Here is a 24,423-nt window from a genome sequence, read left to right as displayed (position 1 = left end):
TCTGCTTAAAGAAGTCCCTTTAATGGCCAGTTTAGTGATGAACTCCTCTAACTTTTGTTTGTCTGGGAAACTCTCTCTGAATAACCTTGCTGGGTGGAGTATTCTTGGCTGTAGGTTTTGGCACTTTTAATATGTTATGCCACTCCCTTTTGGTCTGCAGTGTTTCTGCTGTAAAATCAGCTGCTAGTCTAATGGACTTTCCCTTGTTCGTAACTGTTTGCTTTTTTCTTGCTGTTTTTAAGATTCTGCCTTTATCTTTAATTTTTGATATTTTAATTAGTATGTCTTGGTGTGGACCTCCTTGGGTTCGTCTTCTTTGGGGCTCTTTGGATATCTCTTTCTTTCCCTATGTTAAAGAACGTTTTAGCTATTATATCTTCAAACAAGTTTTCTGCCCCTTTTTCTCTCTTCTTCTGGGATGCCTATAACGCAAATGTTAGTACACTTGATGTTGTCTCAGAGACCCCATAATCTACCCTCATTTTTTAAAATTCTTTTTTCTTTTTGCTGTTCAATAGATACTTTCCATTATCCTGTCTTTCAGATTGCTGATCTGTTCTGCATCTGCTAATCTGTTGATTTCTTCTCCTGTATTTTTCATTTCAGTTATATTCTTTTTTTTTTAATTTTTATTTTTTTAATTTTTTTTTTAACGTTTATTTATTTTTGAGACAGAGAGAGACAGAGCATGAACGGGGGAGGGGCAGAGAGAGAGGGAGACACAGAATCTGAAACAGGCTCCAGGCTCTGAGCAGTCAGCACAGAGCCCGATGCGGGGCTCGAACTCACGGACCGGACCGCGAGATTGTGACCTGAGCCGAAGTCGGACGCTTAACCGACTGAGCCACCCAGGCGCCCCTCAGTTATATTCTTTAACTCTGATTGGTTCTTTTTTATACTTTCTGTTTCATTGTTGAAGTTCTGAGTTCATCCACTCTTCTCTCAAGTCTGGTGAGCATCTTTATGACTGTTATCAGATAGATTGCTTATCTCTGTTGTGTTTAGTTCTTTTTCTGAAGTTTTGTCTCATTCTTTTGTTTGGAGCATGTTTGTCTCATTTTGTCTGACGTTCTGTGTTTGTTTTTATGAAGTAGATGAAACAGCCACCTCTGCCTGGTGTAGGAACGTCCCTGCATAGACTGTGTGTGCCTGGCAGCTTTGGCTGGCTGACTGGAGCATTAGTGGGTGCCAGCTAGGGGTCCCGGGGTGTTCTCTGCAGGGAGCACCCTGGCAGGAAAAACTGAAGCTGGTACAGATGAGGGTGGGATGGGCGTCTGGGGCCACCTTGGTAGGTCAGCTGGTACTTGGGTGGGTGGATTGTGGGGGAACACCTTGGGAATATGGCTAGAGCTGGTGTGGGCTAGGGTCCCAGAGCCCACTGAGGCAGTAGGCCAGCTAGAGCATCTAGCCTCTGTTCCCATCTGTGCTACCAACGTGGAGGGGCTCACCAGCACTTCTGACCCCAGAGAGAATTCTAGCAATCCCCCACCATTTGTCAGACACTCGGGAGTTAGTGAATGGGTTTCCTTCACCTTTAATCTCATTACCTTTTAAACCGTAGCTTTTTTTCTGTGTGCCAGGGCAGGTGAATCTGCACAGGAGTCCCTCAGTGCAGTCCCTTCCTGCTACAGTCCACAGTGTCAGAGGTGGGGTGCCTGTTGTCACTATGTTTCCATCTCTTTTGCCATTCTTTATGTGGTCCCTTTATCTTTTGTTGTGCAGAAGCTGTTTGATCAGGCACCAGTTCTTCAGGAGGATTTGCTTTCTATGTAGGTGTAGAATTGGTGTGACATGGGAGGATTTGAGTTGAGTGTCTTCCTATGTTGCCATCTTGGACTCTCCCCTAGTCTGCTCACATTTAGTGTAATTATTGATTTGGTTGGATTTGGTTCTACCTTTCTGCTGTTTTCTGTTTGTCTCATGTAGTTTTCATTTTCCCATTCTCTCCTGAAAGTTATAAACCTTATGATATTGTTTGCTTTAGTCTTACATTTTAAAAATCTAGAAATAGCTTTTTATATTTACCTACCGGTTTCACATTTCAGTGATCTTTGTTCCTTCCTGTACATTTGAAAATTATCATCTGGTGTTATTTCCCTTTAACTTTCAGAATTTCTTCCTCATGCATTGAGGTGTGGGTCTGTTGGTGATGAATTCTCTTAGCTTTATGTTTGAAAATATCTTTATTTCACCTTCATTTTTGAAAGTTAGTTTTGCTGGAATTTAATTCAAGATTGATAGAATTTTTTTATTTCAGCACTTTAAAGAAGTGTCTTTTGGTGTCTATTATTTTTTTTTTTATATTAATTTTTTTGGGGAGTCTATTATTTCTGATCAAAAGTTACCTATCATTAGATATAAATCCTGTATGTGATATTTTTTTTTTCTGGCTGCTTTCAAGATTTTTTTCTCTTATCTTTGCATTTGCAGTTTGACTATGATTTGCCTAGGAGTGGGTTCTTATTATTCTGCTTTGCATTATTGAGTTTCCAGTTTCCAATATTGTACAATCAATGCAAATTGATGTGTTTTTTCTCTAGTTTTGGGAAGTTTGGGCCATTATTTTTTCAAATATTCTTTGTGATCTGTTGTCTCTTTTTAGTTACGTATGGTTAGACTGTTGGATACTGTCCCATAGTTATCTAGGTAGGTAGGTTCTGTTTATTTTTTTCTTCTCCCCCCCCCAAATTGGTTAATTTCTTTTTATTTAACTTCAGCTACACCGACTTTTTATTTATTTACTTACTTTGCCTTCCTTCGCTCTTAAGAAAGCACAGTGAATTTTTCATTTCATTTACTTTTCTTTCCAGCTTTAGAGTTTCCATTTGGTTCTTCTTTATAGTTTCTATTTTTCTGTTTCCCCGTAGTTTCTTTTTCTCTATTTCCCCTTTGTCCATTCCTTATCTATATATTTTCCTTTAGCTCCTCCACATGCTGTAAAGTTCCTGTCTGCTGATTGCAACATCAGGTCATCTTGGCTTTGGTTTCTATAGACTGTTTTTTCCTTTGAGCGTGGGTCACATTTTATTGTTTCTTCACATGTCTAGTGATTTTTGATTCAATACTAAACATTGTAATGGTGCGTTATAGAGGTTATAGATTATGCTACAGTCCTCCTGAAGGATTTTTGTGTTAGCAGGTAGTGAATGTGAGGAGACTCAAGTTCCGAATTAGCAGTGGCTGAAATCTCCATTCAGTTCTTTTAGTTTTGCAGCTGCTGCTTTTTATCTTGGCCACCCTCTCCCCCCCCCACCCAATGTCTCCAGCCAAGAATTTGAACAGATTTTATTTGCAGATTTGGGTGTTTGCCAGCCCTGAACCCTGTCTGCGGCCACCCTGAACCATACCTCATAGAGGTTGGTGAGTGCTCTTGGGCAAAACATGCAAATTATTAAATCTAACCAAGTGCAGAGTCTTTCCTTCAAAGGCCTACTCTTCTAGTTTCTGCCTGCTTTTGCCTTCACATAATTTTTAAGTATTTTGTCCACATTTTGTAATTGTATATAGAAGGGTGATGTGACTAAGCTATTTTGTCACAGTTGGGAGCCGGAAGCCGCACATACCCTTTAAGACTTGCATTCATACTCTTCCTCAGCCTTGGGCTGATCCACTGTGGAGGGAACAGGGCTTTTTCTTCAGGGAGCGACAGTTTCAGACAAGGGGTAGAGAGGGCACAGAGCACCATGGGAGTGTCTCAGTCAGCTTGGGTTGCCGTACCAAAGTACCCCAGGTGGGGTTGCTTAAACAACAGAAATTTTTTTCTCAGCTCTAGACTGGAAATCAAAGATCAAAGAGTTGGCAAGTTTGGCTTCTCTTGAGGCCCCCTGCCTTGGCTTGCACATGGCCACCTTCTCCCTGTGCCCTCATGTGGCTTTTTCTCTGTGTGTCTACATCCCTGGTGTCTCCTTCTCTGTCTTATAAGGACACTAGTCTTGTTGGGTCAGGACCCATTATTATGCCCTCATTTAACCTTGATTACCTCCTTAAATTCCCCATTTCCAAGTACAGTCACACTGGAGATCAGGGCTTCAGTGTAAATTTGTCAGGGGGCGGGGTACACGTAACTTAGTCCATAGCAGAGCAAAATCAAGGCTGGGCATGGTCTGAGAGCAGGCAGGAGAGACAGAGCTGTGTTGGATGGAAGGAATCAGAATACCTTTAATCAGTCATTAAGTCATTCACCATATAAATGCGGAATGCTGCTGTGTTCCAGGCACATAGTGAAGGGCTAATGGTTCAGTATGGATGGACACGACTGGCCCTGGCCCTGTTCTCCGGAGCTCACAGCCGAGGAGGATAAAAAGACGTGTAGACAGACTGTGATACTGCAGTGACGATAGAGGACGTACAGGGTGCCTTGGGAGAGTTGAGGAAGGGGTCCTCAAAGCTATGGGTCAGGGAAGGCTTCCTTGAGAAAATGCCTTTCTAAACTGAAACCTGAAGTATGAGTCAGGAATCAGCTGTGGAAGAAAAGTGCTCCAGGCCAGGCACAGGGATTGGCAAATGTGAGGGGCCTTAGGGTTGAGGGGGGGTGTGCATGCTGGACAAACAGAAAGTCATTTAGCACAGCTGGAGCTGGGGACCCTGTGGGAGCCGGGTGGTCAGGGAGAAGCCCAGAAAAATAGGTTGGGGCCAGCTTCCTTGTTGAATCTTAACTTTGTCCCTCCAGATGGGAGATTCTTAAAGAGAATAGCTGTGTCTCCTTCCTCTTGGAGTCCCCTTTCTGGCACAGGAAGTGCATAGCGAATGTCAATAGGTGCCACGTGTTATGATTTAGGTGTGTGTGGGTGACCTTGCCTCCTTGGTAAAGCAGGTCAAGGGCCTGGAGATTGCCAGCTGCCTCTGACCTCACCTGCCCCAGGGCTCCGGGTCACATGTGTGGTGGTGTTTTTCAGCCCTGGACAGCGAGTCTGCCTCTAGCAGCATCCGCTTCAGCAAGGCCTGCCTGAAGAACGTCTTCTCCGTCCTGCTCATCTTCATCTACCTGCTGCTCATGGCAGTGGCTGTCTTCCTGGTCTACCAGACCATCACAGACTTCCGCGAGAAACTCAAGCACCCTGTCATGTCGGTGTCTTACAAGGAGGTGGATCGCTATGACGCCCCAGGTAGAGCCTGTCCCGGAGGGGCATCAGGGCCCAGGTCTGGGGCATTGGCTTGCAAATGAGCCACCGTTGCACTCCCACACCGGGCTGGGCACCGCGGGTAGGCAGAGGAGCCGAGCACAGTCAAGGAGAAGAGTACACACCCAGAGAGCTGCTGTCAGTACCCAGAGGAGCATGTCGTGTGCCAGGGAGAGGGGTGCACGGAGCCTGGAGTGGTCACTGCGTAACTGGGGTGGGCACGGAATGCTTTGCACGGAGATAGGATTTGAGCTGGGCTTTGATAGACAAGAAGAGAGTTTTTCTGGAAGGGGGATTAGCAGGAGCAAAAGTAAGTGTAGGGAGGCAGAGGGCTCCTCTGGAGAGGATGTGTATAGCCCGGCTGGAGCCGGAGGCCAGTGATGAGGGGCAGGGGAGGTGAAGCCATTCGGAAGTGGTTAGGGCCCTGCCTGGGGAGGGGGCTCACTGCTGTTCCTGTTCCGGTGGGAGGCTGGGCCCTGAGGAGGCCGTCGTCTCTGCTATAGAAAGTAGTGTCTCCTTCAGGGCAAGCGGGGCTGGCTCTGGGCTCTGGAACCGTGGGAGTGAACCGGGAGGCGTGAACTCCGTGGCCTCGGCTGTGCCCCGCTGGTGTGCGCACGTGCTGTGCTCGCAGGATGCCAGAGTCCCCCTCTGGATGGCCTGCCCACAGGGCACAGCCGGTCTCTGGTGCCTTCCACCTGGGCTTCTTGAAAGTGTGCTGCTTGTAGCTTCTTCACCCATCTTTGCCTGTCTCGTGTTCGTCCCTCTTTGTGTGTCTGTTTTGGTCCCTGTATCTGTGGGCTGTACTTTCTGTTGCTGATCTCTGGGTCTCTCTGAGCTCTGCCCGGGTCTGGTGCCACATGCTGCTCTCATGCTGCTCTGTTTTCTCTCCGTCAGTGGAGCCCCACGGTGAGGTGCTGGGGTTGGGGCGGGGGAGGGACCTTTGGGGTGTGAGTTGCACACCTGGAGGCCCCGGCCAGAGCAGGAGGTGAGAGGCACGGTGACAGGTGGGGAGTCCCGCAGCCGAGCCGAGGGCCTTGCAGTGAATCCGCCTGCGGATGGCGGCGCTGCCGGGCCCGGCCGCGGAGCCCGCGCAGGGTGTGCTGAGCAGGGCGGGGAAGTAGGGTGGGTTTCGGTGCAGGTGCCAGGGAGGCCGTGCCCCAGGCCAGGAGAGGGGCTTTCTGAGGGCAGCAGCCGTGGCTCTCCACCCTCCATAACCCTCTTCTTCTCCCTCCTCTGCCGTCACCCAGAGAGTCTTGAACTTGGGTTGTTGGTGGGTGTGAAAAACTGTGTGTGATGTGACTGTAGGGATACGGTGGGGGACCGTGACTTCTGACACTCCCATTTTCCTGTTCGTGCTCCCCTAGGTATTGCTCTGTACCCCGGTCAGGCCCAGTTGCTCAGCTGTAAGCACCACTACGAGGTCATCCCGCCCCTGAGGAGCCCTGGCCAGCCTGGGGACATGAACTGCACCACCCAGAGGATCAACTACACAGACCCTTTCTCCAACCAGACTCTGGTAACTCCTGTCTCCCCACGCCAGGCCTGGGCAGCGCACGCTGTCCACCCCGCACCCCGCAGCCCCCAGTCTTCTTCCTGCCACGAGGCCACTCACACTCCCCTCGTGCAGGCCCTTGGCCTCCAGCGACCACGAGGCTGTCCCAAATCGGGTCATGGCCATGGCTGGCTGGCTGCATCAGGCAGGGCTGTGAGGGCGTCAGCATTCTCTGATCCTCAGGGATTCCTGACAGTGTGATCAGATCCTCTCCTTGCTGGAAGGATGCAGGGCGAAGCCGGTGGGACGTAGTCAAGTGAGTCCCATTACCTGACTGCCCAACACAACTGCCAGGGTGCATTTTGAAAATAAAGATTCCTAGGTTCCACGTGGGGCCAGTCAATCCTAGGGACAGGGCCTGGGAATCCATGTTTTGAAATAAATATGTAAAGAAGCTGGTCTGGGAACAAGGACCCCAGCACTGGCATCACTCACAGCTCAGCCCAGCAGGGTTGGGGGGAGGTGAGGGTCAGTGGCACCTGCACAGGGTGTCGAAGGCAGGGAAGGAATTTTACGTTTATGTACATCTTTTTGCATCCCGTATCCTCGTTTCGGAAAGGATTGAATGGGACTGAGTAAAAGCTTTCTAGATCAAAGTGAGGAAGGAAGGGTTTTCAAGGTAGAGGAAATAGCAGGTTGCATTTTTGTCTGCACTGTTACAGTAGTTGGGTGTGTGTGGAGGGTCAGGTGCCCCCGGGAGCGGCGAGCAGCGGGAGGCGAAGCTTCGGATAGAAGTAATGGCCAGGTGAGGAGAGAGTGAGTGGTCTGCCCTGGAGCCTGACTTGCCCCCCTGGGTCTAAGGTAGAAGAGTCACACTGAGGTGGTTCTGATGACCTTTGTTCCAGGCCTCCTCCTGAGATCCTGCTCAAATGGTTCCCTCGCCTGCAAAAACTGGAACAAAATAAAGTATCCATAAAAGTCCCACAAACCCAGGAGCGGTATCACCAGCGGACTAGGCGTTTTGAACCGGTGTAAAATAGAAGTTGGGGCAGGTGGGTGGAGCAAACAAACCAGAGAAAGGCCGCGCCCTACAGCGGGCGCAGGAGAGGCTTCAGGAGAGGTGAAAGCCTTCCTTCTGGCTCCCAGCTCCCGAGTCAGCTCGCCCAAAGGGCAGGGCAGCGGTCAGGACAGTCATCACGGGACAGTCATCATGGGACCAGTCATCATGGGACCGGGTGGCTGCTCTCCTACCCTCCCAGGGCGCGCAGAGCTGCTGGGGACGGCGTTTCCTTCCAGGTACGAGGCCCAGGGGCCATTCGTATGTACGCAAGCTCTGGGGAGGTTCCCTGCTTGGGCACTGGGGCAGCAGAGAGAAACAGAGCAGAACTGGAGACTGGGCCTCCACGGTGCAGGGGAGGGGACAAGTACCGGGAAGGAATCTTCACACAAGAGACACGCCAAATACCTGGCCTGGCATTGCCTGCCTGCTGCCACGGAGCGTCAGCCCCAGGCAGGGGCGCCGTGGGAGAACCGGTGAGGACAGCCACACCCCCAGCCCTAAGCTAGTCACCCTGGTCCTTCTCTCGGGAGTGGGAACGGACAGTGAAGGCTTGCTAGACATTTACGGGAAACCGACAGCCTAGGAGAGGACCAAGAGGAATAAAAGAGAATGGACTCCAGAACAGGGCAATGGATGCTAATTTAAAGGAAAGGGAGAATAATTTGTAAACATTTTAAGGAAGAGCTGGATGTGCCATAGAAACACCATGCGGATTCCCAGCCGCTTCTTGCCGGCCGCTTCTTGCTGGCCGCTCTGGGAAACATACCAGTCGGAGGGCCGGGCAGTGCACATGCGGGTCTGTGGGTGTCCTTCCTGTCGGTGCCCCCTGAGCGGACACTTCCCAGGAGCCCGTTGCCTTCATTCCCAAACCTGTGTGTGCTGGTGGTGCTTACTGCGGTAATTACGTAATTTAAATATTATAAACATCCATGAAATAAGAGCACAAAAGTTATTTTTTAATATATATAATTATTTTCAGTTTATTCATTTATTTTGAGAGAGGGTGCACGTGGGGAGGTAGGGACAGGGAGAGAAGGAGAGGGAATCGCAGGCAGGCTCCACACTGTCCAGCCTCAGAGTCTAGTGCAGGGCTCGAACTCAGGAACCGTGAGATCATGACCTGAGCTGAAACCAAGAATCCTGGCTTAACTGACTGAGCCAGTCAGGCGCACCAGGGAGAGTTGTTTGTATGGAAACTGCAGTGAAGGCAGTTACTGCGGCCAGCTCTGGGTGAAGGTCAGTATTCTCCAGCAGTTCTAGATGTGGCTCCTTTGGAGAGGAGTTCTGCCCTCAGGCCCCACAGTGGTGGAGGAGGAGGAGGGATGGGGGAGCGCAGGGGAGGGTAGGAGAGGTCCCCCCCCCACACACACACACATACACGTGCACTTACGCTGGGAAGTAGGGCCTGGCAAGTGGCAGCAAGGACATTCCCTGAGTAGGGGGGAGGTGTGGCTCATCCCATCTCGCACCCAAGGAGCACCTTGGTTAGATGTGTCATTGATCGCCACTGGGAGACTTTGCCTGGGTAGAGATCCTCCGGCGCCATGCCTGGGGTGGACTTTAGAAAATATGCCCTCTGGTGCACCCGCTTCCTGCTGTGTAGGCTGACACCTTGCAGACTTGGTGCTTGGCTTGTGGGCTTGTCCTTTACTCTGCTCCAGCTCCGCCTCCTTTGTTTGTAGTAGGAGGTCTCAGAACCCTGTAGGCTGCTGGCTGTCTGCCTCCTGGCTAGTCTGTGTGAAAGTGACAGGCGTGGGCGGGGGTTGGTGCTCATATGACCTGCTTTGTCAGATTTCAGATTCTCATTGTTTTCTAGTGTCTCTTGTGCCCTCGGTTTAGCTAACTTTTTTTTTTTTTAACATTTATTTATTTTTGATAGAAAAAGAGTGTGAGTGGGGGAGGGGCAGAGAGAGAGGGAGACACAGAATCCAAAGCAGCGTCCAGGCTCTAAGCTGTCAGCATAGAGCCGGACGCAGGGCTGTGAGATCATGACCTGAGCCAAGGTTGGAGGCTTAACTGACCGAGCCACCCAGGCACCCCTGGTTTAGCTAACTTTTACTGCACACTTTGCTCTGCCACAATTAGGGCCACCGTCTTTCCAGCTTGTAGGACCGCCTGCTGTATTCCCACTGTCCAGATGTTAAGTCCTTGTCTCTTTTAGATGGTTCCCACAGCACTCCAGTTCCAGAAAATAACTTTGTGCATCGGGCAGAGAATAGACTAAGCTGCTGTGCAAAAGCAAACACCTCAAACAGACCCAGTGGCTGAGACCAGAGAGAAGTCTGTTTCTTTGGAGCCGGTCGGGTATGCAGGTGGTGGGCACGTTGGGCCATGCCGCCTCGCAGGGCAGGCAGCGATGGCTTCTGTCTGCCACTCCACCTCCCCGTGGCGCAGTCTTGGTCCTCGTGGTCAGCCATGGCTTGCCAGCACGTGTATGCGTTTTCCGCTCTGGGAGGGTGAGACGTGGAGGACAAGCGGTGCCCTGTTTCGGGGCACAGTGTGGAGTCTCATGAGTCACTTTGGTGCACATTCCAGGAACGTCATCACATGGCCACGGCCGAGGCCAGAAATGAGGCTCCAGCAGGGTGACCGTGCTGCTAAAATGTGGGATTGGGGAAGCGGTTCTAGTTCTCCAGGAGGAAGCGGGTAGTGGGAACAGTGTGCATTCTCTGCTGCCACTCAACGTGTCATGGAAAGGTTGAAAATAAATAGATGGACGGAGGTTTCCTGGGAAAAATGCAACAAGAGGCAGAACAAGTGAGTGGGCACGTGAACATCAGTCACACTGCTGTACCGGGTGCCAAGGGTTACAAGAGATGTTTAATTTAGATAAAAAACTATACTATTCTCCACTAAGAATTAAGAGTTACAGATCTTTGCAAAATAGCATTCCTTTTGTATGTTTTGGGCAAAACCTATTAGGAACAAAAAATTCCATTGCCTTGAAGTGTGACTAAATGCACACGTTTCTCTTTCGCATTCGCGGATCGAATAGACACAAAGTGGGATAAGGATTGAGCGGCACAATTCGTTAATGTGCAGTGAGTGTGCGTGTAGCACCTGTGCCTGATGGTGCCCGCTCTTCCACATCTGGAGAGCATTTATGGAGGTTACTGCGGTACAGATGTTTATCTGTAATTCATTAATCTGTAAGTCAGTTACGGTAATTAATCTGTAAATCCAGCGTCATCACAGTTAAAAGTCCCAGTTGGTTTTTTCATGGAATTTAACAGTCCAGTTTTAAAGTACATGGAGAAGAACACGTGTATGGCAGTCACCCGCTGGGGGTGGTGGTAGGAGGCGCATCGCGGAGGGGACCTGCCCGGCCAGATGGCAGAACAGTGTAGACCCGCAGGGATGAACTCCGCATCTGTCCCTCGTCTGGGGAGCGGGAGGTAGGTCCCTCTTTCACACCAGATGCAAAACTGAAAGCCACGCACATAAAACGTCTGAATGTAAAAAAGTTTAAAAAGCGCTATAAGAGTACATCGATGTAATTTTGGTTTTCCTCTGCAAGCAAAACCTGGAAGCCATAGAGAAAAAGATTTACAGATATCACCGTATCAAAAGCTTCATCTAACAAGTGACATTAGAAACAAAGTTAATGGCAAAGCGACAGACCGGAAGAAGACATTTGTCCGCATACTGGACGCACGTTAGCGTCCCTTCCGAGGGCGTCCGTAGCACAGGCAGCCAGTGAGGAAAATGGACGGAGGACCGTTGCTCCCAGCGCTGGGCCAGGTGCTAGCCGCAGAGTCGCGCTGTGGGGCTGAGCGGGAGCCAGCCGTGGGCAGCAGGAGGGGTGGCCTGTGGTCAGCTGGGGGCCGCTGGGCGAGGAGTTTGCTGGTCACCTTCAGTGTCTCTGGGGCCACAGGCGGGGCTCCCACAGGGCTGATTCCGGCCCTTGTCTCTCTGCAGAAATCCGCCCTGATCGTGCAGGGGCCCCGGGAAGTGAAGAAGCGGGAGCTGGTCTTCCTCCAGTTCCGCCTGAATGAGAGTAGCGAGGACTTCAGTGCCATCGATTACCTCCTCTTCTCGTCTTTCCAGGAGTTCCTGCAAAGGTGGCGTTTCCAGTCCGTGCCGGGCTTGCCGCACGCCGTCTCCTGTCCGCTTGCTCATCCCGGGCCGGGGTGGGCAAGTGGGGCAGTGATGGGGCCCGACTCCAGGGACTGACCTGGAGCCTAGCTGTCCAGGAAACCTGGCTTCACTAAGGAAGCGGGTCTGGTGTGGCGAGTGTTCGGACTTAGAGGCAGAGGCTTGGTCCTGCCCGTTCGGGGGGCTAAGGCGAGAGGAGCTGCCTTGGACCGTGTGAGCCCCCCGAGGGCAGTCCCTGCCTCTGCCGGGTCTCCCCTGCTGTGTCGTGGGCAGCATGTCCAACGCGCGGTGTGTGTTTGCCACACGTTTTTAATACGGGGATGAAGCTTCTTGTCTGCGTGGGGGACACACTGGGACCCAGAGTGCCCACTGGGGGCGGTAGCCACCCCGGAGGAGAGGCGGCTCCCCCGGGGTGATGAGGACATGGGCCACCTCCCCTACTCATGTACCACTGCTCCGTCCTTCCTGATCTGGAGCTTGGAGCCTCTGCTGTGGCGTCTTCCACCCTGTCTGCCCCCCAGCATTCCCTCTGCCCTCCCTGCGTGGAGCCGAGGAGCTGTCCTCCCCTCACTGGGCCTCCCAGAGGGAGGCTGGCAGCCCAGCGAGGGCTCCCCAGGGCCACCGAGGGCCAGAGTTGTCATGCTGGTGGGCGCACCTGCCCGCTCAGGGCCAGTGCTCTGGGAGCAGGGGTTGGGGGGACCTGCCTCATGGCGGGTGACAACTCTCCCTCTGTTCGGAAGCCTAGAAGCAGAGCTTGGAAAGGAAGCAGGAAGTGGGCCCTGTCCTCGTGGCGGTAGCCGAGAAAACTGGCTTGGAGTAGGGGCTGGAGTTTGAGTCCAGCCGACTTTGAATCCTGCTGTTGGGCCTAACTTGGCCCCTTTTTCTCTGTCCTCCCAGCCCAGACAGGGTGGGCTTCATGCAGTCCTGCGAGAGCGCCTATTCCAGCTGGAAGTTCTCTGGCGGCTTCCGCACCTGGGTCAAGATGTCCCTGGTGAAGACCAAGGAGGAGGATGGGCGGGAAGCAGTGGAGTTCCGGCAGGAGGTAGGTGGCGCCGGGTGTGCTTCGCACCGTTGGCCGCTTCCACCCTGGAGTCCGGGGTGGACAGAAGCTTCGCAGGAGAGAGGACCTTGGGGAAGTCGTATGGTGAGAAGGGACCCCGTGCCAGGGAGCGGCCACGTCCCGCAGGCTGGACACGCTCTAGGCCTTTGCCTGGGCTGCAGCCGGTCCTCCCCAGACACGTGGGCCAAGCAGGGACGCCTGCATTTCACAGAGCAGGTGGTGCGCCCAGCACAGTCCGTGTTCTTGGCCGTCGGAGGCCGCTGGCCTCGTGGAAGATAGAGGACTTGCAGGGAAGACAGACTAGATACAGTGGCCTCCGAAGTGTGGTGCACGTGAGGGTCCATTGAGATGCATGAGGAAAATATTAGCTTGCTTTTTGTACTAATTTCTTGACCTCATCCTTTTTCCGTTTTTGAGTATTTTGAACATTAGAAGAGTAATGTTTACGTCACTTCTGAGGAAGTCATGTATGTGGGGTATGTACTCAAAAATGTGTTACTAATGGGAAGTGTGATTGAAAGCTTTCAGCCCACTAGCCTGGAACCAGGAGATGTGCCCGAGGTTTCTAGCCACGGTCTCGGCAGCGGATAGGGGAGGACCTTGGGAACGGGCCTGGCAGTGGGGATGGGGGCAGGGGACATTTTGGTTGCCGTGGCAGGGCTGTTTGCCAGTCATCGCTGAAAGCGAGGCTGCACCCCTACCTTTGGAACTTTCACCTCCGCGGTGGCAGCCCCCTTACCCACACCTACACCCTGAGGCCACCGTCCTGTGTATCAGTGGCCGAGTGCCTACAGAGGTAGCGAGGGAGTCTGTTCTGAAAACTTGGCTCCTCCTTGGAGGTGTTTCAGCAGGCTGGACCCTGAGGGGCAGCACTGGGAAAGGCCTGGGTTGGAGTAGAAGGACCTACTCCCAGTGACACGGGGCTGTCGTTGGGCAGAAGCCATGCGCTCGTCCGGGCCCACCCCTTCCCTGTGCCCTGGCCTCTCAGACTGGAGAGGAGGAGGGTTTGGGAAGGGCTTCGGGCCGGTTTTCTTCAAGAGGACAGGCTTTGTTCCTGCCTCAGGAGGTGGAACCTACCCCCCTAGCCCCCCGGCAGTGGGTCCCTAAAGTGTTCCCTGTTTGTGAGGTAACTGTCACGTCCTGGATTTTTGCTCCACGCTTTTCTCCGAGAACTCCCGAGATCTTCCTCCTCTGGCCCCACGGCAGCCGAGGAAAGGAGCCTCGATGTGTTCACCGTAGTCAGGTGCAGCCTGGGTCTGCCCGGCTCGCCCCACGGTTCAGAACCCAAAGGGACCTAAGTCCCGGCGAACATGTCCATTTTACCATGTTTGTGCCGTTCGTGATTGTCTAAGTTGGAAGTGTTTCGGTGGGTGACATGAACCCTTTTGAACAAAGTTGAAAAATGTTTTTTATGTAGTGTTTTAAAGTTTAAAATACCCATGTCTTATCTCATTTGATCCTGACCACACCTCGGTGATGCCGGCATTTTGTCCGCCGCCGCTCTGCAAGTGGCGAAGCGGGAGGCTCAGCTCGGTGGTGGAGCCGGCCCTGTGGCCCGGGCTGGGCTCTGCCTCTGGCACCGCCGCTCCCCGTTACACCACGCAGATTAGCAGCTTCTGGTAATCGATGACCAGATCTTACCAGACACGCCTGCTAAATACTTAACAGGGAGTGAGTGCTCAGCCGGGCGATCTGTGAGGTTGTGCTTTGTCTGTGTAAGACCTGAAGGGTTGAAAGACTTAGCTTTTAAGATCAAGTATTTTGAAATTCGAGACTTTTATGACTTATAATTGGGTCTTCACATGATGCTTTGGATACGTTTTAATCATGAGTCCAGATATCTGAGGACAGATTTTGGTGACAATCCAGGACACCCATTGTACATCCCAGATGCTGTTTTCCCAGAGAACTGGAAACCGAAGTCTTGGCCCTGGTTCCAGTTTCAGGATTTGTGTATGAGATTTTTGGCTTTCTCCCTCCAGAAGATGATGTGAAGAGAACCAAGGACCAAGATCCCCTAACTTCCTTCTCCTTTCCTGCAACCCAGGTGAGGCAGGGGCGCAGAGGTGGTAACACTTTCTCCTCTCTCTACCTAGACGAGTGTGGTTAACTACATTGACCAGAGGCCGGCCGCTGAAAAAAGCGCTCAGTTGTTTTTTGTGGTCTTTGAATGGAAAGATCCTTTCATCCAGAAAGTCCAAGATGTGAGTATTACTTAAGGTTATAAGAGCAAACACCCTGTGCTGAGGTATTTTGGCTCATCCTTCCAGGCTGTCCTCCTCTTCTCTCATGGCGCAAATCATTTTTTCATTTATGACATTCATGTCCTGTATTTGTGTTTAATTGATCTTATCATCACTAGACAGTTGTCCCCGTGAACGTGGGGGCTTCCTCTTTTGTCCACCATTATTTATGTGCTGCCTGGCAGAGTGCTTAGTACAGAGTACTTGCTTAGTAGTATTAAGTGAGTGGAGTGAGTAGAAAACCTGGATTGCATTAAGCTAATGTCTAGATTATTGCTACTGGAAGCCATTCTTTTTTTTTTTTTTTTTTGGAAGCCATTCTTTTTTCATAGGTCTCTGTTGGATAATAATCATTATTTGTCAGAGCAGAAACGTACAAGTAAAAATGAACACTGCCTCAATTAATGCCAGATTCCCAGACGCAGTCTCGGAAGAGGAGGGATGATAAGACAGCTTTGCTAGAGGAACGTTCTGGGGAGACACCATCCCCCGGAGGCAGTCCCAGATCTGACACTGATTGGCGTTTAGGTAATCCCAGAACGGGCTGATGTGGTCGGAGCTCAGGGGAAGCGCCTTGCACGGCTGAGGCCCATGTGGTGGAGGGTGTGTGTGACCTGTAGTGCTCCCTGATCACGCACCTCCACCACGAACCGGGGACGGGAAGGGCCACTTACGCAGGGGCGCGTGCGGCTCGCTGAATCCGGATCTGGGTGGAAGAGTGAACGTCTTCAGTTCTACACGTGAAGTGTGTGAGCACACGTTTTTCACTTACGCCATTCAGTAGGAAGTGCCCATTGAGACGAGTAAAGCCCACGCTCGAGGCCTGCTTTTCTCATCATCACTCTGCTTCATCATGGTCCTGAACAGTGGTGCCGGTGTAACCGTTTTGTATCTGTGGACCCTGAGGCTCAGATTGTCCAAGGTCACCCTGCCGAACAGACTTGAAAGTGCTGTGGGTACCATGCTGGGGACTCAGAAAGAAATCCAAGCTGTGACCTTGACCTAGAAGCGTTTAACATTTAGTGAGTGTAGTCGATAGCTGTGAAGTGACTCATTCCAGACGGTAAGTAGCTGCCAAAGGGCTTTGTGGGATAAATGTTTCTGCCAGAGGGTTTCTCGGCTTAGTGGTCAGAGAGGGCTCCACGGAGCCGTGAAGGATCAGTGAAGTCGAGTAAGAGGAAAGCATCGCAGGCTGGGGGGCTCAGGGCATGGCCTGAAGGCAGACGTCCGGCGGGTGAGACTGTCACTGGACTGCGTGGAGGGCAAGTGTGAGTAAGTGTGAGACGGGAAGAAAACGAGTAACTGACCTTCTGGAGTAGGTAGTTCTGGGGAAATTTGTCTCCAAGCCACTTCTGGGGATTAGTCTAGAAATTTAAACCTCAGTACTGAGTATCTGATTCGTGCAGAACTTTTTTGAGAAAGTTTATTTTTTTCAGGATCACTTTATAGTAGGAAGGGATTAGTATTTTTCTTCTCAGACTTGAGCTGTGCACATTAAAGGTCTAGTCAGAATGAAGTACAGAGTCATGGCCGTTTTAGAACCCCAAGTGTTTTTCTTGTCGCTCCAATAATCTGAGGCAGGAGGATCTTGACAGTAACACTCACGTGACCTAGGAATCCAAGTTGAGGCAAACTGATACACTTGTGTTCGTTTGTTTTCCAGATAATCACCGCCAATCCTTGGAACACAATCGCCCTGCTCTGTGGGGCCTTCTTGGCGTTATTTAAAGCAGCGGAGTTTGCCAAGCTGAGTGTGAAATGGATGATCAAGATCAGAAAGAGGTACCTTAAAAAAAGAGGTCAGGCGGCGAACCACATAAGCTGAAGTGGCCTTGTGTTCGCAGAACTGCTCACAGCAACGGAAGTTCTGGTCACTTCCGCGCGGAGAAACGAGCCGCCGGCAATCCTGTGCTCACTTGAAACGGGCCTTGCTGGGAGGAACAGCCTGCCAGCCTGCAGCTTCTAACCTGGCCCCAAAAGAGGATGTTTAAAGCCTGATGGAACAGATCCAGTGGGTAACCTAAAACTTATTTAAGTATTTAAATTATTAATGAACAGATGACGAGGGATTGTGGAAGATGGAATTAGATCTGTATCAAGTTTTCTGAAGGTTTGTGGAAGTTGCCTTTCTTCTTACTTGGTTTGGTGCACAGTTAAGCTCTAATGGGGTAATGAAGGCTCTACTTTTTACTCTAGCTTCCCCTTCCGCCCTAGTTTTCTAAAGTGGACAGAAGAGTGTGATTTTCTTTTTTCCCCAAATCCTGACTCTGCAGATGTACAGGTTATGCTTTGAAACCTCTGCACCCTGTACCCAAAGGCGAGAACCCCGTCGTCTCTGACGTCATCTGCCAGTTACATCATCTGGCCTCTTGGCACGCTTTCTCATTTGTTAAATAAGAAATGGGACTTTTTTGTAAAGCTACTAGAAACCAGGAATACGATTTCTTGTGGACTGACTAGCCACCTACCTGTCTGGCTAGAATATTTGTTGATGGAGGTGTAAGAGTGCAGAGTCATTAACGTGCAAAAGCACTGGGACATATGTACATAGGTGCCTACTCAATGTATCTTGATGATTTTATTAACAGGTAAATAAAAGTTAGGTTAATGCAAAAGGAGTCAGTGTGCCAGTATGAATACCTGCTAAATCAGTAGGCACCGGTACACTTTCATTCTGTGACCAAATGGCAGCGTGAGCTCGGACTCCCAAGATGGAGGGATCTGGACTCCCGAGGTAGGTCATGAATGCGTCCAAGGAAGGGTCGGGGTGGGGGTGTGGCGATGGATGGCAGGCAGGCAGTCAGGAAGAGTGACAGAGCTAGCTCGTCCTGTCCTGTAAAAGCAGCTGAGAAAGGGGTACTCAGTGTGACCCCCAAAGCCTTCAGCTTAGCTTTTGACAAAGATGAGTACTGAAGTGTTTTTCACATCGGCCGATTTAAGGTTTTGAGAATTGTCTGCAGAGTTTCAAATTACTTACATGCCCCTTTGCTCTAAAGAGGACTTGGTAACACTGGATTTCATAACCTGGCTTTAGGTAGTTTAAAGAGGCATTATTAAAGGTAAACTTGTGCCAAGAAATATTCCCTGGTACTTTGCGATGCCAGAGAAGCATGCACATTCATGCTAGCCTAGATCTCGTCTCTGTGCAGTCTTTTTGTGAGGCAAATGCGAAGCCAGGCAGAGAAGCTTACGTTAACAACGTTGGAAAACGTGTGTGTGTTCTGTCTCTAAAGATGACACCACTTTAGTAATACTTCAATATCTAATAAAATTAGCTCAAATAAACACACTAAAACTGCATTTCCTGTATTGTGGAAAGTTGAGAGACCTCTTAAATGCGCTTTAGGATAAGTAGATAATTAGGAAGTATTTTTAGCTTGCCAAAGAAAAAAACTTTCATAACTACAGCTGCAGCCTGTCAGAATCCACTGTGGCTGCTCTTTGGTGAAAGAAACGTGTAAGTCTTCCACTGCGTAGACATTTAGACCTAGCCTTCACTTTCTGGAAAAGGCAGGGGCTTGCCTTTGACTCTGTGTCCTGTAGTAGGCTCACCCTGGTCTTCCAGGGCTGCCCCCAGCTGTAACACTGGCTGGCCTTGGGTTAGTGTGGCCAATTCGGCCAGAGCCCCTGGACCTGGATGGCTGGGGGAAGGTGGCTACTGGAGATCATAAACTGTGAGCCATGCACCCAAAGGAAGAGTTTCTCCTGGGGCCACAGCGAGTGAAAAGGGATGCTTGTACAGTGACCTAGGAATAGCACGCAAAACGCTAGACTTCTTCATGAATGCAAAGAGTGGAGAGTTTATAATGTCTGATGTCTGACTCTGCCACCGTTTCCCTGAACCACTCCTCACCCAAAGAAGTAGGATTTATTATAAACTTTGAGATTTTTAATTAAAACTGACATTTAAGGTAATTTGAGCCTGTTCTCTGAACATAGAAGGACATGAAGATGAAAGGCTAGCCTAGAACTTAGAATTTGAGGCAGACATTGTATAAAGAGGCAGCAGACTGCTTCTGGATGTCTCAGAGCTGGAAAAAGCAAAGACCACATCGGCAAAATACAAACATAGACTTTATTAAATGCTGCTCAATCCCCCAATGAAGATCTTTCGTTACAAAACAGTTTTCCACACAACTGCAAGTAAAGAGATTGGAATGGTACTCATAACAAAAGAGGTGAGAAATACTTGACCAAGTGAAAACATACAAGACCTCTCTCTAGTCAGCTTGCTCAGAACTCTACAGGGGCAGCCTAGTGCGTTTCCTTTAAATAAAGCCAGCCAGTGACCATGAGTGCTCTGTGTCACCACACTGGGGGACTCAAAGCCTCCTTCCCTGGGTCAGCAGGGGCTGGAAGGAAGGGCAGGTTCTGAGGACTGGAAAGGCCCTGCCTTCAGCCTTTGGGAGGAAGAGGAGGAATGAACTGAGAGGCAGGCTCAGCGTTTACCTGTGCTGCCTCCACAAATCTGGGCTCATTACTGTGGGGAGTTGCAGATGAAGAGGGATATTCTTGAGGAACAATCTAAAGAATTTGGTTTACTTTCCCAGCTTTTATTTATATTTTGTGCTTTAAAAAGCCTGGAGATTTAAGTTTCTGCTCAAATTCCAGAGTGCAGCAACTCTAGTGAAGGAAGGCTTAGGGCAGGTAACTCCCCCCCCCATCATAGTTCTTTTTCCTAGGATGTAACTAAGGTCTGCAGCAATGTGAAAAGCACATTATAAAAGGGAAAAATATACAGAGCAGACTACTGTATCTATGTGCAACACAATCAAAAAAAGAATTCAAGTCATAATTCTTACCACTCCCATAATTAGCTCACTCATATCATAGATGATGAAGTTCATTCATTTCTGTGAAACTGTAGAAGTGACACAATAAATCCATGATTAGACAAGGTTACAATATACTGTGGCCATGATACAGCACAGGGCTATGTTTAGTCCATATTTTTCATTTACAGTTGCCAGAAAAAAAGTTGGCCTTTTAATTATATTATACTGAGAGGTTTGTCTCATAATTTTTACATATTTCAAAAAAGTGTACAAAACTGCCTATCCAACAGAGGTGGTGGCTTTTTTTATTCATCACTTGTATTGCTGAGAATACTGTGCATGTTGTAAGCACTGTTCTGCTTTTCCAAAGCTTTCTTTAGCTTTAGCTCCTCTAATTTTTTCCATAACTCTTCACGTTCCAATTCCTTCTTTTTCTCTCTGTAGAGAAACCAAAATTTTTGTAGTCAGAAACCTTTAATTTAGGGCCTGAAGAAAGTTGCTGTTTGGCAGTCTGCTGGAGAACACATTGTTCACCCCCATTTCATTTAACTCCCTCTCCTAAAGCATCTGAGCTCCAATTACTTGGAGCACCTGGTTGCTCTTGTCACTCTCCTGTACCAACGCAGAGTGACCCCTTGCTTTCTGCCTGCTACATGTTCTCACTTCCATGACCACTTTGTCATTCATGCTTTATTATGTTCCCTTTCTCACCTAAACCTCTTGCAGTCACCCTGGTTGGCACAGTCACCCTTTTACAGAGACAGAAGGGCTGGCTCTCAGGCTGGAGCCACTTCCAGGCAGAATCACCTCTCTAGCCACTAACCAGTCTCTTACTCTCTCACCTCTTACATGTCATGAGAACTTTAAAGTCTGAATAATCTCTGGAAAAACAAAACTCAAAATATTTTATGTGTTTCAACTATTTGATTTCAGTTCGAAGGGAAACAACTGTGAATAACCGAGACCAAACTGTTCTGAAGGACTATATGAACATGTGAAAAAACCATAGGCTGGGGCGCCTGGGTGGCTGAGTTGGTTGAGTGTCCCGTCGGACTCTCGATACCAGCTCAGGTCATGATCCCGGGGTCGTGAGATCAAGCCCAGCATCAGGCTTTGCGCTGAGCATGGAGCCTTTTTAAGATTCTCTTTCTCTAAAAAAACAAAACACCCCATGGACTTACAGTTCCACAGTTATATGCCATTATCATTTTGCAGATAACGATTAGGCGTATGAAATATACAAGTTATCTTTTTGTTATAAAAATCATCTTTTTCTTCCCACTGCTGCCCAATGTTTAATTTCTGCCTGAAAGGCGTGGTTTTTTTAAAAAGTTACTGATGGACTAGGATACCCTTGAAGAGGAGCCATTCTTGTTCTACTTGCCACAGGAAAACCCCGATTAGGAACTTTTTAGTCAAAAGAGATCAGCTTTTCCAAACAAACAATAGGTAATAAACTTCTTAAAAGTAAATGGTAGCTATATTCTCAAATGATGCGTGGGCGCAGGTATACTGACTGGTTACTACCCATCTGATGTCTGAAATGAATGAGAAGTGATTTTTACAAGATCATTTTATATATGAAGTTCTTGAAAAGAGGTGATCACTAAGGCAGGTGTGTAAATGCTGGTATGTGCTATCATCCCTATGTATTGTTGCAAGGAACAAAATATTAATAGTACTGACAGAGACCTATGTGAGCTCCCTCTGACTGAAAAACAAAAAACAAAAACAAAACCAAAACCCAAAACACCGACTTTAAGATACCACTTCGTTAAAATGTGCGGCTTAAAACTACCAAACTTGTGCAAAGAGCAGCTGCAGAGTAAAGCAGACAAAGACGATTTTCATAGATACATAAGAAATCAAATTTTATAAATTTGGCAGAAAGTGTATTTCACAATGCAGATGCTGCTAGACTGATAAAGTCTAAGCCTCAGAGTGAGATAAAGAGAGGATTTATAATCCACATTAAAATCATAATCTAACCAGTAGGGGAAGTTTTTTATCTGGAAATGACTTAAATACTAATTTTAACTTAGGCAAGATACCTTACTGAACTGAAATCACCTTCAACCAACCTAAAGTGTATGAATAACTTGGTAATTAAAAATACCAAATACCTTTGTCTTTCAGCTTTGTAGGAGCTAGTAAGGTCGTCAAAAAGCTTGCCATTCATTTCCATTAGGGTTTTCAGCACGTTGTATACCAGTGCTACAATGGTCCTAAAATGAAAGTAAGCAGTGCTGGGTTATAGGAAATACAACATGACTATCATCTCTAAATAGTGGCTGATTCACTTAATCCATTTTAGAGACAACAGACAAAGGTGCAAGAGGTTTAGGAATTTGCTCAAGGTCACACAGCCAGTGGTGATAGAGATGGTCTGATTCCAAAATTCACGTCTTTCTTATCATGCTTAAACTCTTAAAGCGTTATGGTTATCTTCATGGCTGCTCTCCAGTCTCAAGCTAACAGTATTAAAAGATGAAGAAAATCACCTACCATAACTTGTAAACAAAACAAAAAACCCACAAAGGAGGATAAGGGTGTTACAGAGGTTGGAATATATGCAGTCTAAACATCTACACCTTAAGCACCCCTGCTTCTCCCTGGGATAGCACCGACCTTCGAGGTCTGTGCATCCTTGGCGGATGTTCGGTTGGTCTCCCCCACTGGGTTTGACCACACACTGGTGCAGAATGTCACACCAGGTCGTCCTACCTTCAGGGGGGTTTGCAATTTTAAACTGAAGTTAACAACATACATGTATTTACAGCTCTGTGAAACTATATTATATCAAGTGCACAATGGAATGAAACTGATGTTAACCTTAGAATAAGTTCCAAATCTGTATAGGTTTCATGTATGAGTTAGAAGATTCAAAGACAAAAAGCACAAATATCAGAATACTGCGATCAACATAAAAGACACTTACGGATTCCAGTGTTCTTTGGAGATTTTGTATAAACTGCCAAACATAATTGGCAGAATTTTATCAATATTCTCCTCAATCAAACTAAGAATATATTCATTATTCCAGAAGTACAATGCCCTTTCTGCAACCTAAAAAAACATTTAGAAACGTCAAAACTAAAAGATAAAGGAAAGGCTAGTATAAAAAAATGGCTTCGCTGAAAACATCATACCTGAAAATGAGAACTGGAGACACACTTGGATATTTGCTTAAAAAGGGGCTCTTCAATTTTTTTGAACTGTGTGGGTTCAATGACATCTAAGATTTCTTCAATTTCTCCTAAAAACATCACCTAGGTTAAAAAAATTTTTCTTTTAATAAATATGACAAATTTTATGAACATACAAAACTACAAATGAGAAGGCTAATCTACAAATTACACAGGGGACAAAAAAGGTCTTGATAGTATACGCAATTTACTATAATGCTCAGCTATCCCACCAAGTCTCTTCAATCCCCAGAACACCAGCTCCTGCTAGGTAGCAGTAACAATACGGCCAAGCCCAAAGCTGCGTGGTTTATATACTGAAGCCCTAAGATTAAGAGGTTTTAGTGAGATTGTACTATTTTTGTTTAACAAAACCTACTTCTTTCTGACTGCATGTTTTTGGCCAAAATTTCAGCAGTCCTCTGATCACCTGCAAAAAAGAAGTTTAGCACAAATTAAGCCATGAAGTTGGTCAATCCCAGGAAATTTTTAGTAATTGTGATTACATAACATTCATTCTGAAGTAGATCAATATTTAAGTGTATCCCCCGACTTTCTGCTCAGCTTTACACTTCTATTAATAAGTATTTGCTGAGTGTGTCTGTACCAGATACTGTTCTAGATGCTAGGAAGACAGTGATGAACAAGACAGGTGACTGGTGACCCGGATTTTCAAAAAGCAGGGAGACCAATGGAAGTTATTCATGAAACATGTAAGTAATTTTAATAGTTAAGTGCTACTTACTAGGAAGAAAATAAAGGAAAGTATGATAATGACTTGGTGGCATGAGTGAGGAAAGTTATTTTAGGGAGAAAATAAGGAACAAAGAATTTCTATTACTTAAAACCATTTGAAGCACCAAGAAAGCCAGGAAGCTTCCCAATTTATTTGATAGCTAGCACCATCTTGATCACCAAGATACATGGAAGGGATCGTGGATTTAAGTGAACATAATTGCAAAGATTTGTACTAAACTGAACATTAACAGGACAATATTTGCCCCATTATGCCTTATTCCAGAAATTCCAGGATAGTTCAACTCATTAACAGTTCTAAGTTAAAAGGGAAAAAAACTGTATGATCATCTCAAGATTTTGAACAGTTGTTCAAAATGTCTGACTGCCTATATATTCTGGTAAGAATTTAGTTTAGTAAGCTAGAATGAAGAGAATTTATTAGAAACCATCAGCAATCATCTTATATAGTGATTTCTTGGAGACAGGCGGTAAAACCATCAGGGCCTGGTACTCTCGTGGAAATGTATCTGATAGCCTTTTAGGTTATTTTATAGTTATAATCCAGTTACAGTTATATTCAATAGCCTGGTCCTGTAATAAACACTTACTCAAATTAGGAAGAACACTGTTCAGGAGACAGTCCAATAAGATAAAA

At 48.0% G+C, this 24,423-nt stretch overlaps 2 protein-coding genes across 9 annotated transcripts in view; one reads left to right on the top strand and one right to left on the bottom strand.

Annotated features, from left to right (window-relative positions):
• The window catches only part of PACC1 (proton activated chloride channel 1), a 168,433-nt gene extending 150,975 nt beyond the window's left edge, over positions 1–17,458 (top strand). For 5 of the 7 annotated variants that reach the window (XM_053909141.1, XM_053909143.1, XM_053909145.1 and 2 more), the window contains 6 exons: positions 4,896–5,105; positions 6,485–6,636; positions 11,591–11,733; positions 12,665–12,809; positions 14,924–15,031; positions 16,734–17,458. In XM_053909141.1, the coding sequence (XP_053765116.1) occupies positions 4,896–5,105; positions 6,485–6,636; positions 11,591–11,733; positions 12,665–12,809; positions 14,924–15,031; positions 16,734–16,895 (920 nt within the window). In that variant the 3' untranslated portion in view covers positions 16,896–17,458. Of the gene's footprint in view, positions 1–4,895; positions 5,106–6,484; positions 6,637–11,590; positions 11,734–12,664; positions 12,810–14,923; positions 15,036–16,733 lie in introns of those variants that run through there. The other 2 variants (XM_053909142.1, XM_053909148.1) reach the window with 2 other exon arrangements.
• Positions 17,459–19,131: 1,673 nt separating this feature from the next.
• PPP2R5A (protein phosphatase 2 regulatory subunit B'alpha) overlaps positions 19,132–24,423 on the bottom strand; it is a 65,072-nt gene continuing 59,780 nt past the window's right edge. For both annotated transcript variants that reach the window (XM_019428867.2, XM_019428875.2), the window contains exons 9-13: positions 23,410–23,460; positions 22,995–23,114; positions 22,784–22,911; positions 21,969–22,070; positions 19,132–20,283 (exon numbers count right to left, since the gene is read on the bottom strand). In XM_019428867.2, coding sequence (XP_019284412.1) covers positions 20,151–20,283; positions 21,969–22,070; positions 22,784–22,911; positions 22,995–23,114; positions 23,410–23,460 — 534 coding nt within the window. In that variant the 3' untranslated portion in view covers positions 19,132–20,150. The remainder of the gene's footprint in view (positions 20,284–21,968; positions 22,071–22,783; positions 22,912–22,994; positions 23,115–23,409; positions 23,461–24,423) is intronic.

This window comes from Panthera pardus, unplaced genomic scaffold, assembly GCF_024362965.1.
Source record: "Panthera pardus isolate Hobbes unplaced genomic scaffold, ASM2436296v1 HiC_scaffold_21, whole genome shotgun sequence".
Lineage (NCBI taxonomy): Eukaryota > Metazoa > Chordata > Mammalia > Carnivora > Felidae > Panthera > Panthera pardus.
The sequence above is the reverse complement of the archived record's forward strand: the minus strand, read 5'-3'. Positions and strand labels throughout refer to the sequence as shown.